Source organism: Alosa alosa, chromosome 18 (assembly GCF_017589495.1).
Source record: "Alosa alosa isolate M-15738 ecotype Scorff River chromosome 18, AALO_Geno_1.1, whole genome shotgun sequence".
Classification (NCBI taxonomy): domain Eukaryota; kingdom Metazoa; phylum Chordata; class Actinopteri; order Clupeiformes; family Clupeidae; genus Alosa; species Alosa alosa.
In genome coordinates, this window is record NC_063206.1 from 25,866,493 (window position 1) to 25,884,918 (window position 18,426).

The following is an 18,426-nucleotide window of genomic DNA, read 5'->3' on the forward strand; positions in this document are numbered from 1 at the left end:
TTTCTTTGTTGTCTTTGGGTCACCCGAGTGCATCACGTTACTTAACCATGTTAAATACAAGTTTTGGTAAAACGTGTTTTAGAATCCATCTGGATTGGTTATGTGCATGTAAAAAGGAACACGTGGAGGCTCCTTGTAATACGCATTTAAAAAGCATTTAAACTTAAGCTATATTAAGTACTAAGGAACAAAATAGATTTCAGACAAATACATAGGCCTATACTATGTCTGTTGAGTGCTAGGTTATGTTTAAAATATCATTAGAGCAAAGGCCCATATCATGTTTCGACAGATCAATCTGATTGACCCATAGTTTATACGAGTCTGTGTAGGCTACTGTTTATAAATTGTTTTGTGCCAATTTCTTGCATATTCCAGTGCCCATGAGAACCATGCACAAGCAATGACGGGGTTGATCTAGGCTACTTGATCTGGTCTTAATATGGGCTATTCTAAAATCGCTGGATTTTTGGATGTGGATGTTGGGATAAAAGTGTATTTTAGAAAAATAGCCTAATAAAACACCTCTGCTGAGACCAAAGCCCTTATAGGCTACATTGTAAACTACATACTATTGGCCAACACTAAATACATTTTACTGTCATTATCAAATGTATATCTTATGCACGCCTTTGAGACTTGTATTTGGCCGATAGTTGTTTACTCAACTTTCTTATCCTAGGTAAAGGATACCAACATGAAAATGTCACAAATCACATATGCACAATTACGTCTATGTCAACTAACGGTGCAACAAAACTTCAGAGTTTTGATGTCAGCCATGACCCGAACATTTAAAAAACAACAAAAGATGCAAACAAATATAAACGCTCCTCGGCAAAGTTAAATAATAATAATAATAATAATAATAATAATAATAAAAGTAAATAAATAAATAATAATAATAATAAACACGAAGCGCTGAGGAACGTGTTGAGTTCTTACTTAGCCTACCTGTTTGTTTGGTGCTTAATTGGTTTAAAAAGTTGTAAATACTACTGGTAGGCTATCAATTAAAGGAGACGTGACGCATTACGCTATTCGTCGTTGCTCCCCCGTGTGGCCATTCAGGACAATTCCTTTAGTGGATTTTAGTCACTGCCCTTGGAATAATAAACAATGAGCCATAGGCCTATGCTGACTCAATCACTTTAGCAAATTAGTCTATTTCATGATAGAGTAAATTGAAGCTATTTTGATTTAAATTTCAATCAAGTTGTGCTTATCTGTAGCCTAACAATACCGTTGATACATGAATACCTACAATATTTATTAAAATACTTGCAAAGACCACTCATTTCCTTATCAGTGATTTTTTTTATCACTCCTACTGTGTCTTGTTAATAAACCGGAGCTGAGGAGAGCAAATACATCCTCTTTCACCAAGCATCTTCAGCCCATGCAATTCTTCCGGGAAAACGTCATAAGGATGTGCGACGAAATCGCTTTGGTAACTGCTATGCTCATGGGTATGTAAACTGTGCGGGTCGCCGCAGTTTACCAGATAAATGCTTGGTTTCCTCCAGGATCACAGACTCACAGCGAAGCAGAAGGGAAATCCACATGATGTAGAAACTGGTTATGCGCAAACTCCATACTGACTGCACGTTTACGAACGGGGATAGGTTGCTTTTAGTTTCCAGTCACTTCCTGATACAAGACTGTGTCTATGATTATACCATGACAATAAGATCACAGGCACCAAGCAGGTCAAACAGTGCTCTTAAGAAACAACTTTTCGTATACTGAATTTGGTAAAGTTGCTCAATCGAATCTGCTTACGGATTGTCCTCAGTGAAGAACATGGACTACTGGGTGAGTGAGTCAAATGTCAGCTCAAGAGCGAGGTCTTTTAAAACAACAGGCTTCAAACAGCAACATGCTCATAGATAATTTATCAAACGAGTGAATAAGGTCAGCGAACAGGATCCAGCTAGTTGATTTAATGTTCAAAATGTGTGAGTTGAGGGAGCGATAGCCTACACTAAAGGTAGGCTACGAGACTTGCTCAGTTCGTCAGTTTGACACAACGTTAACGCTGAACATGACATGAACTCTTGTGTGTTCACTTTTTCTATTCAGGGCATGTAGTTTCACGAAATGTGTGTCATGCTATAGACCCTTTCAAGAGAGTTCCATTATCAGGATCATAGTTGGCCCCACAAGGCTTCCGTTTTAACATTACATATGTTATCTTAATGCAGAGGAAGTCGATTGGGAACCAAATAGAACGTTCAAGCATTGTTTTTGTTTTTATTGTTGAAAGGGTCTATAAGAACTTTGTATGACGTATGCCTAGATTGTGAGGGTCTCCAAGTGAAGACGGAAAACTTTCATAGACCAGCATAGCAACAGTAGCCTACTGGTGTGATCTAAAAGGGATACACGTCTAGACATTTTTCGGAAATATGAGACAGACTGATACAGTTGGTGAACGCATAGATACGAGAGATAACGGCTAAGTTTATGGTGTTGTTTGTTACTGATGGATTGTGTACTGCATAAGGTTTCATGTCTAGGCTATCAATAGACTTCTTCCGAGACATCACTGAGTGGAAGTAGCCCTCTGTTAGAACTATTGTTGCACACAATAGAGGAGTGGGCTGTGTTGGAGCTTGGCTGAAAGCCATAAGGTTCTGTTTTGCTCTTCGCGGAGGTAGACATAACACACACATCCACAGACATTGGCATATTCAAAACTCACATGGCAGGCAGGTTGTTGAAGTGTCTCCATTCCAGACCACTTCTCCAGCTTTACCATGCGCTGTTTGTGTGTTGTCTGGGCACTTTGTATTCATTTTGGTTACGTTGAGGACTCTTCTGCCTTTTGGAAAGTAGGCTAATAGGCTACATGGCATACCTAAATGCAAATGTAATTCTAAGTAGAATGTTAACTGAGGCCAAGTCATTTATTTTCCCGTTCAGTTCTCATGAAGTTTCTATGCACACGCATACTTCTTCCTCAAGGGAAATATGACCTCCTTTGAGACAACAAAGCTCTCCTCACAAAGCGAGTTTAAAATTGCATTGGAAAAAGGCAGAGGCGTTAGCGCTTGTTCAACAATGGGGGGCAAGAAGAAAACAAGTGTTTACACCGCAGTCTCATGTGTCATGAGACCCGTGACTTCATTATTCTCTTACTGTTTCCTCCCATTTCTTTTCACAGCCAAATCCTCACCCCCTAAATGCCGCTCACAATGGGCTCTCACCAGTGCACAGGGCTTCCTTCTTAAAAGCAAACAAATCAAAACGATCCCAACACAGATAGAAGCAAAGATTCTAGAGCGCTACGCTCCGCTCTAGAATCTTTGGATAGAAGTGCTTGGGATTTTATGCAATGTCTCTCAAAGTCTGTCCAGGAGCTGTCATCTAGTCTCCATGGTAATGAAATTTTGAGATAAATCAAGAGGATAAGAGATGATCCGCACACCAGATAGCTTCAATTCATAATCTTTTTTTTTTTTTTTTTTTTTGTGATGTTTCGAGCCATGCACACTGAAATAGCCTAGTATCGCCCTGACCCTGTTGAGAGTAACAGTTATATTCTCACATGGTCTGTGTGCCTGAGCTTGCTGTTCCACTTAACCAACCCTGCCAAACCTGTTGGAGATCTTGTCATAAGACAGCAGCTGTCGATGGGGGTGTTTGGGGGGCTGTTTTTGTTTTTTCTCCCAAACTCAGTAGTCAAGCCCTGTCAGGCTTGTTCATCTCACACAGCCAAGAGTTCAGACAACAAGCAGGGTCATTCCACGTCAGTTCAACCAGGGCCCACGTACTTAGGTCTCAAAAAATTCTGAAAAAATTACCAGGTGTACCTATGTTACCCAGGAGACACACTCTAAAACTACTCTTATGTAAGATCAATAATTTCCAAGATACAGCCAGTTTTACAGGGGGAGGGGGGTGTCGATTTTGTTCAGCCTCTTTTTTTTTTGTCAAAGTTCACAAGCCCACAGCGCAAGAACTAAACCATGTAGGAGGCTCAAATTTTGCATGCTGGTACATAAATAGGAATAGTATGTAGCAAAATCGTCACATTTGGTCTGGATAATCCTGCATGGTCATAGCTGTCCCTCAAAGTTGATACAAATTTTATTGGAGTTTTTGGCTGGGCTCTGTTTAAGCCTTCAGAAGTAATATTTGTACTCAACATAGGCTCTTGATTTATTTTCCTTACTGAGATAAGTAGAAACACTCTCACAAAAAACAATGAACAGAAAATAAATTCCTTCAGGGTCTGAACAGCAGACCTTACAAGTCTAAAAAATAATTTTGGTTCTCATTTTCAGAGCACCCAAACACCTTGTGGGAATATACAAAGATTTTTTTAATATTTTTTCTTTATTCTCCATGATCCCTTCTTTTTAAAAACACCAATTTGACTTGTCTTATGCAAATCTTTCTTTTTTATTTTCCACCCTGAACATGGGCAAAATGCCCCATTGACATCAATATGTTTTATAGAGTTACCACAGTGCCACCTGTGGTTGTATAGAGTAACCTGTGGTAGCTCTATACAAAACATATTGATCTCAATGGTGCATTTTGCCCATGTTCAGGGTGGAAAGTGAAAAAGAAAGATTTGCATAAGACAAGTCAAATTAGTGTTTTTAAAAAGAAAGGATCAGGGAGAATAAAAAAAACATAAAAAAAATCTTTGTATATTCCCACAAGGTGTTTGGGTGCTCTGAAAATGAGAACCAAAATGATTTTTCAGACTTGTAAGGTCTGCTGTTCAGACCCTGAAGGAATTTATTTTCTGTTCATTGCTTTTTGTGAGAGCGTTTCTACTTATCTCAGTAAGGAAAATAAATCAAGAGCCTATGTTGAGGACAAATATGTCTTCTGAAGGCCTACAGTAAACAGAGCCCAGCCAAAAACTCCAATAAAATTTGTATCAACTTTGAGGGACAGCTATGACCATGCAGGATTATCCAGACCAAACATGACTATTTTGCTACATACTATTCCTATTTATGTACCAGCATGCAAAATTTGAGCCTCCTACATGGTTTAGCTCTTGCGCTGTGGGCTTGTGAACTTTGGACAAAAAAAAAGAGGCAGACCAAAAATCGACCCCCCCCCCTAAAACTGGCTGATCTCTTGGAAAGTATTGATCTTACATAAGAGTAATTTTAAAGTGTGTCTCCTGGGTAACATAGGTACACCTGATAATTTTTTCAGAATTTTTTGAAACCTAAGTGCGTGGGCCCTGGTTCAATTGACGTGGAATGACCCAGCAGGAATTGCTCATGGGCTGCCCATCAGTCTGTCAAAGAATTAATTAATCATCATCACGCTCTGTGAACAAAGTTTGTTTGGCTTAACCAAGGCCCAGAAGAGTATGTTTGTTGAAAAGAGTACCAACATCAAAATGTGAAGTTGAGTTCTTGTTCCCAGCTCATGAAGGTATATTTTTGTGTCGGTTATTCAACACTTAAGTCTCGTCGGTCACGTCGGCTGGTCATGTAATTGCGGTTAGCCGATTTAAGAGTTATATGATGGAAGTTGTCGTCATTGGGAATGGTGTTTTTCTTCTCAATATATGGGTATGTGACCCTTCAACCTTTCTCTGTACATTGCTGGTACAATCTTCACTGTTATCATTTAGCTCTGCTTTAAGTCGTAAAACATAGATAGAGATGTGTTACAGCATATGATATTGGACTGACTTTGTTAAATAAGTGAAAAAGAATGATCAAAGATCTTCATTATTCCCGGTGGGCAGTCAGCAGTATCTATGTAACGAACATTATATGAACAAATCAGACAAGTTCTTGCATGTTGGCAATTTGTATCAATGGCCAGTCAGAAACAACTTGAACTCCTTGGTTAGGATCAGAGATGTAGTGGAGGCTGAACGCAAGTAATCTCCGTTTATCCACCTCTGAAATTTCAGAAATAGAGTTTATCCACCTCTTATTAGAGTTCAGCCACCTCTCAAAATAGTTTATTCACCAATTGCAACTTTTCACATTCAAAAATCACATTGTATTATCCACATTTACAATATGTATACTCATCAACACCCTAAGAACCATTTAATACCACTGGTATTGTTATAAACATTGGACAATGACCACCATCATTAAACATGTTCTGAATGCCTTTTTAAAAAATCTGATACCGCATGGCGCGTTCCACCTTACTGTGATCACAGAATTCATAGTTTAACCACCTCTTATTTTACCACTACACTCATCCTGGATCAGCCAGGATCAGATTGGGCCTTCCTCAAAGTCCTAACCTTCTTAAGTCAATCAAGGTCGTCTGCAATTGTTCTGCTGCACATTTTGACGGTACCCTGCAATCTGTTATCTATTTTTGAGATTAGATGAATTAAACCATATCAGCTGACTAAGGAGATTGTGAGTACTGATTTAATAAAACAAGAATAAACATTATCCATCACAAGTGGTGTCAAGATTTGTTTAATTTCAACTACTTTGGACAAAACTGAAAGGTGGTCGGGGTGGATTCCTGTGGACTCCAACCACTGAGATTTCAGCCTTGGTTTAGAAATTGACAACATGCCTTTCATTGGTTGAAATTCTATTGATAAGCACAGAGGTGTGGCCAGGTAGACTATCTTGATTTGCTATTACTTTGACTCACACGATTAGCAGATAGGAACTGTTGAAGGTGAATTGCACAAGATTTGACTTGTCTTTGGTGACATACATGTTACAGGTTGCTGGAGCAGTTTTCTAAAATGAGTCAGGCCGAAGGTGTAAGTAATAACCTAAATAATTTGTGGGGAAATAAAAAGAAAAAGGCCAATTTGATGCACTGTATGGGAAGGCTACTGAAGATGTGTTTGAACTGAAATTTACTGTACTTGGGTACTGTTCTTTTCCCCAGGCTGCTACGGAGGTGTACAGGGAGATGATCCTACTCTATGTAGAGGAGGGTCGTAAGTTGGTCAACTCGAAATGTGCCGACCTGGAGCCATGGCAGATCATTGGTGCCTCCATAGTCGCCACCCTAGGAGCTGTTTGGATCAAAGGGATTCTCTTCCAACCAGAGAGTAAGTTGCTTACTGGAAGAATATCATGATATAGCACAATGTTCAACATAGCACTGCATTTTTGAGTCTAGTTGCTACTGTAAGACTCAAATAATGCTTTCTACTCACAGATATTAATCATAACTGGTTGTGGGTAAAGAAATGGGGTTGTGTAAGTCTTGCTCAGTGAGTCTTGCATCAAAGTAAAACCCCACTGAAAACCCCAGAAAATTAGTTTGTCCTCAGCAGCACTCCTTGCATGTCTTCTGCGGCTCTCTTAATACTAGAATCAGCTGCCATTGGGGCACTGCTTTGAGTCTTGTACAAAATAAGGCATATTTGTTCCATACATGTAGCATTGTCAAGTGATTTATGGGTCTCCTGGTGATTTAGTGTCTTTCAGTAAGGCATTTAAAGTGAAAACTGTATATCCAATTGACTGACAGGGACTGACAGGGCTACAATATATCTTGGTTTCTATGATGAATAACGTCCCTAATTTCCTTAACAGGCAGTAGAAATATGAGTTGTAACATTCACCTTGTTCTATACTCAGATAGGGCTGAGCTTCAAATCAATAGGACTATTATTTGAAACTTTTACCTCAGTTATGATTAATAAACAGTTTGTTACTTTATACATACTTTAAATGAACTGATTCATTGACAAAAGCAAGATGAAGTCTATGATAGAATCCAAATGCTGGCCCAACCCTATTTAGAACAGGTCTTACCCGTACCTCAAAGTTTTGTTAGCATTGCACACCAAGCTATTTGTTGCCTGACGCCAAGATTAACATATGTGTAAATCAGGCTTGTGAGGCTCTATTAAGCAATAGTCATGTATGCAATCTAGCATGTCAGTACACAGAGAGAGAGAGAGAGAGAGAGAGAGAGAAACTCAAAGAAGAAGAAAGACAAAGAACACTCTGGAAGGCTTTTAGCCACCTCAAAAGGACCCACTTCCCATTGGTGACTAACATGTTCAAAAGGCCTAGTAAGGCCTCAGGATGTGAAATATTCACCACTGTCTGCACTTTGATCTTGTGATCTACAGGTCTGATGTCACGAATCAAGAAGCGGTGCTTTCGCCTCATCAGAAAAATACCCTACATTGGCACGACAGTGAGTGTCTTGTGGTTACGCCACTTCTCCTTCTTCAATCGAATGCCCTCTTTGAAATCCAGATGAGACATGCAGTCACAAGCTATGAGGGATTCTGTACCTTTGACCCAGTTTACATCATTGCTACATGATAAAAAATCAGGTCATAGATGCCTGCTATCTATGTCTGTGTTGTGTGGTTGTGTGCTCGCTGGAGTGAGTATCAACTTCCCTAGTGAGTAGTGAGTATCACCAATTAGCTAGATACCAAGCTAATGTTAGTACCTAGCCACTAGCCAGTTCAGCTAATCGGATACTTCAGGCCCGTTCATGCCTTTGACTAACTTTGTTAGCTTTCTAGCTAGACATCTACCACTAACTTAAATTGTAAGTAATACAATAGTTGTACTTAAATTGTAATAAACACTAAGTGTAAACTTTATTGTCAGTATACATGATTGCTACATGATAAAAATAGGGTTTACCCAAGGTAACAGATACCTGCTGCTGCCTGGATTGAGCCAGCAGAGAGAGAGTGTGTATGTGTCTGTCTGTCTGTTTGTCTGTTATGTGCTCCCTCAATAGTGTAATGAAGTAAAATAAATACAGTTTTGACAGACAGTGTCATTATCTGCATAATCCATGCACTGTGGAAATACTTGGCATTCATTTTTAACAATGTTGATTACAATGTGCCTGCACCATTTTGCTCCTCAGATTCAGGGGCAGCTAAACAAGGCCCTGGATGACATGTCCCAGAGTCTGTGCACCCTAAAGGAGGGGATGACCTATACCAAAAGACTACCACCCCAAGGGCTCACTCAAGAGCAAGTCCTGCAGCGCATTCAAGAGTACCAGACCCTGAGTGAGTGCAGAACAACCTAGATTTGGGAAATTTTGTCAGAAAAGCCTGTTGTTGAATTTTTATTGGAAGGAGCAGTTTGAGTTTGATGAAATATCATTTAAATCACAGTTACCATGTTGTCTTTTTTTGTTGATGTCAGAGGATTGTTAAAGACTTTGTCTTTTTGTGGCAACATTTCCATACAATGCAGGATAGGTTCTTTGTTTGGATAGTTATGAGAATTTACCATATTATACTGCTAGAGTGTTATTATCAGTGAGGGATTAGATCAAAGTGAGCTACAAGACTGCCATCTTGGACACACGTCAATCGAAGGTAAATTTGAACATAGCTGAAGGTAGCTTCCGTTCGTTAAACTCCAGATGGTGTCTTTCCATCCCTGTACCCTGTTGTAAGACACTGCTGATGATTAACAGTTTTTTTACTGTATCTTCTCTCCTTCATTTCTCTGCTTTACAGATGAGGTGGACTGGACGAGTGGCAAAGTATCTGGTGCTGTGTATTGGGGAGATGAAACGCTAACCAAACTTCTAGTGCAGGTATATACTCACATTACACTCACATTAGACTCTTTCACTTTTCAAAGGTATCTTATTTAATTATAGTGTGTATACAATATGAACATAATTTATGAATAAGGCACATTTCAAGACCCCATAGATTGCTTTACAAAACAATTTACAAAACACAAAAATAATCATGGACATTGGTGACTCTCCTGGCATTGAAAAATATGGTCTTAATTGTATGAAGTCATTTTTATGTTCACAGCGTTTGCAGCGTTAGATCTGAATACACTGTTCAGTAATTGTTGGAGACATTAGTAGAACATCTTTAGTAAATGTTACATCAGCCTAGTTTTGTAAACCTCATCTGCTGACCTACATGGAACTTGTTTTGTTTAGTCATTCCTGTTCCAGATGCTGAAGTTTCCAGCTACTGAGAATGTAATCTATACAACAGCTGTGAAAGGCTTATCCGCCATCGTGCCACACAGTCTTTTAATGTGTTGTTATTGTTGTTGTTCTGCAGGTGTATGGGGACTTTGCCTGGAGCAACCCTCTTCACCCAGACATCTTCCCCGGGGTTAGGAAAATGGAGGCTGAGGTCGTGCGCATGACCTGTGAACTCTTTCATGGTGGACCAGAGACCTGTGGCACAGTAAGCTGACAGCCTGCCCGTTCTTTTCTCTCTACACACACCACAAACACCCACCCACCCACACACACACACACACACACAGTACACATACACCTCCCCAACCACACACACACACACACACACACACAACACCCGCACATGAATACACACACACATACAGCACACATACGCCACACACACATTCCGAGCACACATTTTTGTTCGCATTCCATTCTTTTCCACACTCTCAGTTCTCAAAGAAATTGACTAAATCCCTTAGATTTTGATGTCATGGGAATGACCTTCAACTCAGGGTCATTATTTCCAAAACACACCACCAGAATCCTCCCGGGTAGCTCTATAGACCTCTCCCTTGGGTGCTATTGGTAATTTTTCCACACAAAAGCCAAACATTATGATTCAAAGCTTTGGCTGTAATGCTATTGTAGTACTTTAATACTAATCTATGTGTCTATCTATGTGTAAATCCCAAGGTGACCTCCGGAGGGACTGAGAGCATCCTCATGGCCTGCAAGGCTTACAGGGATATGGCCTATGAACGTGGGGTCAAGCACCCAGAAATGTAAGTTTTAGACATCCTGACATCTCTTCTAGCTATTATCAAGTGGTTCAGTACGGCACTGCTGTTCTCTACCTGGAATTATTATTGTACTGAAAATACAATTAAAGCTTGATCTAGCTATGCAGAAGCCATATCAGCCCATGTTGACCTGACAATGCTGTTATGAGAATGTTACATTACGTTAAACTTTGGATACACAAACAATATGTCTCACTGTTAAAAATGTAATACAGTAAATCAGGGTTTTAGTGGATAACATGGTGACTTGAAAGTTGGCTTTAATAAGTTAAGTTTCTCCAATGTGTTAACCCTCTGGTTGTAGTATTGCTCCGGTCAGTGTGCATGCTGCCTTTGACAAAGCTGCTCACTACTTTGGGATGAAGCTGGTCCATGTCCCCTTGGACAAGAAGACCATGAAAGTGGACGTGAAGGTGAATATTCACTCTCGCAGTCTTTTAAATTCTTACAAACTTTTGGTTTTAACAACAGTGTGTATATGATTATAGACAGTTACTCTGGAAATGACCCCTATTATTTGTATGTGTTTTTTGTTTATTACTGTTAAATTGCAGTAACCTGGCAATAGCCAGATGAATTTCGCTCAGCCTAGCTCCACTCATCCATCTGGAACCGATCCATTGAAGTGTTGCTTCAGAAGGCTGGGCCTAATCAAAAAATGCTTGCATATGATTGAATAAGACACTTGTCCGTCATCTATTGACGTGCTACTTCAACCACTCACATCGAAGCCAACCCGTGACTCTAATAACAGACTCACAGTCGCTTCTACGCTATGTCACATCTATGAAACTCCCCCCCCTCGCCCTGATTGGCTAAACCATAAAGTTGGTTGGAGAAATCACTCTCAATGGAAGAGGTCCCAGATGGATGTGAGTGAAGCTAGGCGGAGCTAAGCGGAACGATATTCATCTGGCTAGGGTCAGGTTAAAATTGCAGGGCTCTACACTAACATTTTTTTCCAGGAGCACTTGTGCGCCCAAGTTAAAAAAATTAGGAACACAGACAAAAATTTGGGCGCACAGTGAGTTCTGTACTTAACTTACACATAATCTAACATTATACTGCAGCTAACAGTTAAACATGCCAGTGCACCAATTGCGAATATTAAGAATGACTGACAACATTTAGGCTACAGGAAACCGGATTTTAAAGATCAGTGCCTACTTTATTTTCAGTCTGTTCTATTTTCCTACATTTTGTTAATGTAAAATAATATAATACATTGCCATATTTGCATTTAGCCTGTATATCAAGTATCCTGCCAAATGTAGGCTAATTTATTTATTTGTGAATCCATCTGTAGCTAATCCAAATATGCCCATGGTGACCTATCTGACTGCATACTGCCTAATACTACTACTAAAATAGTCAATTTTCTCTTCCACAAAACCCAACATAGGCTAATCAAGGATATATGCTTTATACTTTCAGTTTTTATTTGAAATATCTGCATTGATGGGGGCAGTAGGCAAACGTTAGGCCTACTTTCGTTTTGCACTTACACACTCAGTGTAAACAAACAAACAAGCATGCGTGGAAGCCTGGAGTTGTCAGTAGCGTTCTACCTTTTAATAAAATGGGATTATTACGGGAGGCTACTTTTGTGCCGGTTCGCTACAGCTATATTTTGCATATTGCAGCCAATACGTCAACTGGGCTTATCTTTCCTTCTCTCACTGTATTCTTAGAATCTCATCCTGTTCCTCCTATATCCAATGAATTCGGTGGATAGAAGAACTAATTTCTTCAATCTTTGCATCTTGGCTGGCTAGTCTGACTTTCCGCTTTTTCTGCGCACTCTTGGATTTGATAGAAGGGACTACTAGCGAGTCACAACGCAAAACTGCAAACGTTGATGGGAGGTGTAGTTTTTATGCTGCATTCGCGACGTGATTCTATGGTCTGCACCAGTAATGTTTCTCGATGTTGCGGTGTATTTTGTAGACAAACGTTGACATGGTTAGAAGTCATTCGCACCAGTGCGCCTAAATATTTTTTTTGCACTTTCGCCGCGGCATCATTTTACTTTCGTAATGTGCGAAAGTGAAATGGGCGCACTGTAGAGCCCTGAATTGTTCTTTTTTGCATGTAGGCCTTGTGCTTGCTAATGGTACTTTTGGTGTGTGTGTGTGTGTGCTTGGCAGGCCATGAAGAGAGCCATCTCTAAGAACACAGCCATGCTGGTGTGCTCAGCCCCTCAGTTCCCTCATGGGGTCCTGGACCCCATTGAGGAGGTTGGAAAGGTGAGACACACACACACACACACACACACACACTTCGAACACCTCAAAGATATGAACACACACACACACACACACACACACACACACAACACCTCAAAGATATGAACACACACACACACTTCAAACACCTCAAAGATATGAACACACACACACACACACACACACACACTTCAAACACCTCAAAGATATGAACACACACACACACTTCAAACACCTCAAAGATATGAACACACACACACACACACACACACACACACTTCAAACACCTCAAAGATATGAACACACACACACACACACACACACACACTTTCAAACACCTCAAGCATATGAACACACACACACACACCTTAAACATATGAACACACACACACACACACACTCACCTTAAACATATGAACACACACACACACACACACTTCAAACACCTCAAGCATATGAACACACACACACACACCTTAAACATATGAACACACACACACACACACACACTCACCTTAAACATATGAACACACACACCTCAAACACCTCAAACATATGAACACACACTTCAAACACCTCAAACATATGAACACACACACACACACACACCTTAAACATATGAACACACACACACCTTAAACATATGAACACACACACCTCAAACACCTCAAACATATGAACACACACACACACACACACACACACACACACACACACACACACACACACACACACACACACACACAAACAGAGCTCTATCCTGTGTTCCAAACAAGGATCACATTTGGCTGCACAATTTTTGCTTTCACTAGTCTCCATTCTAAATGCAGTTTAGTCATGGTGCACTTCCTGTCTGCAGAATCTGTGAGCTTGTTGTGCTCGTAGTCAGGGGTTTATGGGTGCTTCAAGGAGGGAGAGAAGAAGTGAAGAATGAAAGAATGGAACAGAGATTGCTGTTTGTGATGTTGTAACAAGTGATATCTCTCTGTGTCTGCAGCTGGCTGAGCGCTATAACCTCCCCCTCCACGTGGACGCCTGTCTGGGAGGTTTTCTCATTCCCTTCATGGATAGTGCTGGATTCCCTCTAGCGCCGTTTGACTTCCGGGTCAAAGGGGTGACCAGCATTTCCGCAGATACACACAAAGTAAGTTGTACATTAGCATAGAAACATGCTTAGAAACATGTGTGGACAGGATGCTTTATATACTGGTACATCATATGACATAACTTTTGTCTTGATCTTGTAGGTCAGAATAAATGAGAATAGTTAATGTCAGTTGTTTGATTTGATTTATTTAAACTTGAGGAATCATTCCTGAGTATATTTATTTATATTTATAGTGTGTTGCTTTGATTTATGTAAACTCATGAATATGAAGACAGTTGTGAAATAGTTTATTTTTTCCATTTCCCATGTTATAAAGCTAACTGATTCTGAAGCTATGTTATGAAGCTAACTGTCTGTCTCTCTCTCTCTCTCTCTGTCGGCAGTATGGCTATGCCCCCAAAGGCTCCTCTGTGGTGCTCTATAGGAATGAGAATTACCGCCATTACCAGTACTTTGTGGCACCAGACTGGCAGGGGGGCATCTACGCCTCTCCCTCAGCGGCCGGCTCCAGGCCGGGGGGCATTATCGCAGCATGTTGGGCCACCATGATGCATATGGGTGAGAAGGGCTACGTGGACACCACCAAGAAGGTGATCCAGACGTCTCGCACTATCGAGGCTGCGTGAGTAGATGACTTTTGATTTTTGACATTATAATGCAAATGGGATTCTGCAAATGTGGTCTTTCCAGTGCTCTTGCATGTGGAAATAAACAGTGATGAAAACTTCTCTCCTTAAAGAGGAAGTCTGGTATTTTAAGCCAGTACATTATTTTGTCAAATTCGTTCCTGCCATCCCGTCTTATTGTATGCTGGAAAAAAAAACACAAAAACTGTGGTGTTCAAACACTTTTTGTCTGTATATGAGAAACAAACAATGGCTTGGACTGAGCCATGTTTTATTTCTGCCATTGAACACTTAGTTTTTAAGAGCATAGAAAAGAGAAGTCTGATTTTTAGCCACTATTGCTGTCTCTGCCTTTAAAACTGTTTTTAAAGAAGGGAAAGGACAGAGTAAACATCCAGATGTGATCATTCGTTTCCCTTTTCTTTTGTAGTTTTTAATGCATGGCCTTGTATTAAGTGGAATATAATATGCTTTGTTTGTGCTGCTCTGGTATTTTGTGGTGCGAAGATCTGATTTGTTTTTGTACTCATTTTTGGCAGAATGCGTAAAATAGACGGAATATTTGTCTTTGGGAAACCGGAGGTGTCCGTGGTGGCGATCGGGTCAGATGTCTTTGACATCTACCGCTTGTCCAACGCTCTAACAGCCAAGGGGTGGAATCTCAACACACTGCAGTTTCCCTCTAGGTGAGTTCCAAGTTAAAACTAATCACAGCTTGGATGGGCCTTGAAAAACGCTGCATAAATGCAATGTGTGTTATAGTTGTTTTACAAACAGGGTTTTACATATTTTGATTGACTGTAGAGAAATACCAGTGTCTACACTAAGAGATTGAATTTAATTGACTTAAGGGACTTGATATAGAATGCATACTGAAGACTGTTTGTCCCTCCACAGCATCCATATTTGTGTGACAGTGTTGCACACGCAACCTGGTGTGGCTGACCAGTTCATCAGTGACGTTAGAGAGCTGGTGGGCAACATCATGAAGAACCCAAAGGAGAAAACCACAGGAATGGTGAGATCATTATGTGTACTTACTCATCAGTGACTGTTGCTTTACAACATATGCTTACAGCAACACAGTCAAAGAAATAACATGTTTGAACATGAGCATACAAATCAATCAATGGAAAATCTCAAAACTGCTGCAGTTATAATAAAATGTCCATGTTTATTTGGACAGTAAATATCCAATCCCAATCCTGTTTCCACACTAAATGTCAGCACTCAGCAGTAATAAAAAAATAGATAAAAAATAAAATGCTCATCTGTGGACTTCATGACTAGATAATTATAATATGTTTTGAAAACCCATGCACTTTTTTCTTATACCTTTTTTATTTCTTTATTATCTCTCTTTTTTTAAAATCACTGTTTTTAGGGAGCTATTTATGGTATGGCCCAGTCCATCCCAGACCGATCACTGGTGACGGAGATTTCTCACGGGTTCCTGGACTGCCTCTTCAGCACAGAAGTCCTTAAAGCCCAGAACAACCACATGAACGGCAAAGCCCACTGAGTGCTCCACCGGTGGGTCAGCATCTACTCACCCACTCCTTGCCTTACACCCTTCGTCTTTTAATCCGTGCTCTCTCGCTCTCCTCAAGGCCAGTCTCTCTTCCAAGCACAAAACCGCAATAACTGAGGTTTAGTTAATTAATTAATTGGTTAGTAAGTTAGTTAGTTAATTAATTAGTTTGTTAGTTTTTTATTTTATTTTTGATAACTCAGAGTTATCAAAAGACTGTTGTACAAACGTGGGTGCGAAGGAACATCAGAAAATTTGTGCTCTGGAACGTGCTGCACCCTCATCAAGTGGATCCTCCTGATGTGTTTGCTCACGATGACCTATTGAATGGCTTGTTTTCTAGGATTGTGATTGTCATCTGGTTCTTTTTGAAAAAAAAAAAAAAACTAGATAAGGTCTGAAAAACGACCCTGTACCTTGCTCTAAGTCCTGATTGTGGTAGTAAAAGAGGTGCAGGATTGTCATAGATATCATTCATCAATATCATCGAAGTATATTATTCTGTAATAACATTAACCAAACCACTCATTTCATTCATTGTATGTAATATATGCTGCAGATGCTGTACAAATAACGTACAGTTCTTATAATTCTTTCAGTCTAAATAAATCAGTAAAAATAACACACGTTAATGGTAAGAAGACGACACAGGTCAGGCTTCTATATCCCCTTCCGCCATTAACCATTTTACACAAAAATAGGGATCCATTTTAAGAAACGATTATATTCTTTGTTTCTGTAGTGCTTTCCTATAGTGAACTAATCTGCTACTTCAATCCCTGTTCTTTGCCCCAAAGTCAATTATTACTGTATCTCTCAAGCACAACAGTTTTTGAAGCACTTATTCAACTGATGGAGTTAATTTATTTGCTTTCAAACTCTTAAAACTTTCTGTATCTGACGCCAAAACTGACCCTTTGGCAACTGTTTTAGAAAGGTTCCTCGTGTTTCTTTTGTAATTAATTTGAGGGCTCTAGCCCAGAATGTATGGAGACACCCAGACTCATTTCACCGTATAGAAATTGACCACTTTTAATTGACGATGCATGGACACTTCAACACCCTGAGGGGAAAAACAAAACAAAAATGTGTCATATATGATTCCACTATAATCCGCTTCCATATCTACCTCATTTAGTAATTCCATAGTATTGAGTCATTATTCCTTCCAAACTCTTTATTTGTATTTCAGAAAGACTTTGTCTGGCTCACTGTACTTTCTTGATACGTAATGTTTAGTGAGAAATTAGTTCTTATCCATTATTACACAAAACGGTTGTGGAAAACGGGAGATAAATCTGGTTTCTCCTCTTGATCTAGCCTTTTAAGTCAGCCTTGGCCCATCAGTATCATTGTCCTTTTATTTTTAATTTTTGTTTTTATTTTCTGTGCAATGGGTGATTGAGTCAGCATTATTCCTTAGTTGTCCAAAGGGAATAGCCTCTCAAGCAGGGATGAAATGTCCTAATAGTGTGACATTATGGTACCATTGAATTGTAACTTTATCTTTACTCTTTAGCTGTGTTTAATCTGAAGGCTTCATGATGTTTTGTGACCACTGTGTGCGTTTTACATATTATTATTAATCACTAACAACATGTCTCATTTCAATTTTTGTATAATTATTTGTCTGTGTGTTGCGTTACTGTAATGGTTTTTGTTTGGGCACAATGGTGTGTGAACAACCCCCCCCTTGAAAAAAGCACCACTATATCTATATGGAAACATTCACAAATCTAACAACCATCAGGTTTCATCAGGTTTGTTTTGAAAATCTCTTATGAATGTCTTTGTTCCCTATGCAATAATCAAACGTTTAAAAGCTACTTAATATTGTAGGTGAGCTCTCTTACTGATTGTGATCATTCCTTGTAGCAGTTCAGGCTGTGCAGTAGTACAGCTATAACCGTGATGCTGCATTCACCTGTATGCCTTGCCTTCCAGTCAGAAAACATGCCTGTGTTGTGAGTGCTTTAGAGCTAAAACATGGGCATAGATCCAACTCAGGGACAGGGCTGGCCCACACTTCACCTGAAAACCGATTCAGTGCTCTTTTATATGTCATTTGTTGTTCCTTTTAAAATCATTAAAGGTTTCATTTTTTGAAACTCACAAGTTTTGTCTAAGTCTCACAAGTTTTGTCTTTTCTACTCAGGCTCAGATAGGCAAGGGATGCTGTGGGTAGCGTGCGGTGGGTAGTTCTGCAGAGGAAACACCTTGT

The 18,426-nt window shown here is 39.8% G+C and overlaps 1 protein-coding gene across 2 annotated transcripts; it reads left to right on the plus strand.

The window, feature by feature from the left end:
* Window positions 1-1,480: 1,480 nt before the first annotated feature.
* Window positions 1,481-18,317, plus strand: sgpl1 (sphingosine-1-phosphate lyase 1). Of its 2 annotated transcripts, none has more exons than XM_048270572.1 (14): window positions 1,481-1,815; window positions 6,862-7,027; window positions 8,063-8,130; window positions 8,827-8,974; window positions 9,434-9,513; window positions 10,007-10,135; window positions 10,609-10,697; window positions 11,020-11,128; window positions 12,863-12,961; window positions 13,938-14,084; window positions 14,432-14,670; window positions 15,214-15,360; window positions 15,572-15,692; window positions 16,059-18,317. In XM_048270572.1, the coding sequence occupies exons 1-14, from the start codon at window positions 1,804-1,806 to the stop codon at window positions 16,194-16,196; spliced, it is 1,692 nt and encodes a 563-aa protein (XP_048126529.1). In that variant the 5' UTR covers window positions 1,481-1,803; the 3' UTR covers window positions 16,197-18,317. The 2 variants fall into 2 exon arrangements, with proteins under 2 accessions (XP_048126529.1, XP_048126528.1); XM_048270571.1 differs by lacking the exon at window positions 1,481-1,815 and adding an exon at window positions 6,321-6,730.
* The last annotated feature ends 109 nt before the right edge of the window (window positions 18,318-18,426 follow it).

Excerpts from the sequence above, each read along its gene's own strand:
- sgpl1 (XM_048270571.1), top strand. Across the intron at positions 7,028-8,062 it reads GATTCTCTTCCAACCAGAGA|GTCTGATGTCACGAATCAAG; the intron begins GTAAGTTGCTTA and ends TGTGATCTACAG. Across the intron at positions 12,962-13,937 it reads CCATTGAGGAGGTTGGAAAG|CTGGCTGAGCGCTATAACCT; the intron begins GTGAGACACACA and ends CTGTGTCTGCAG.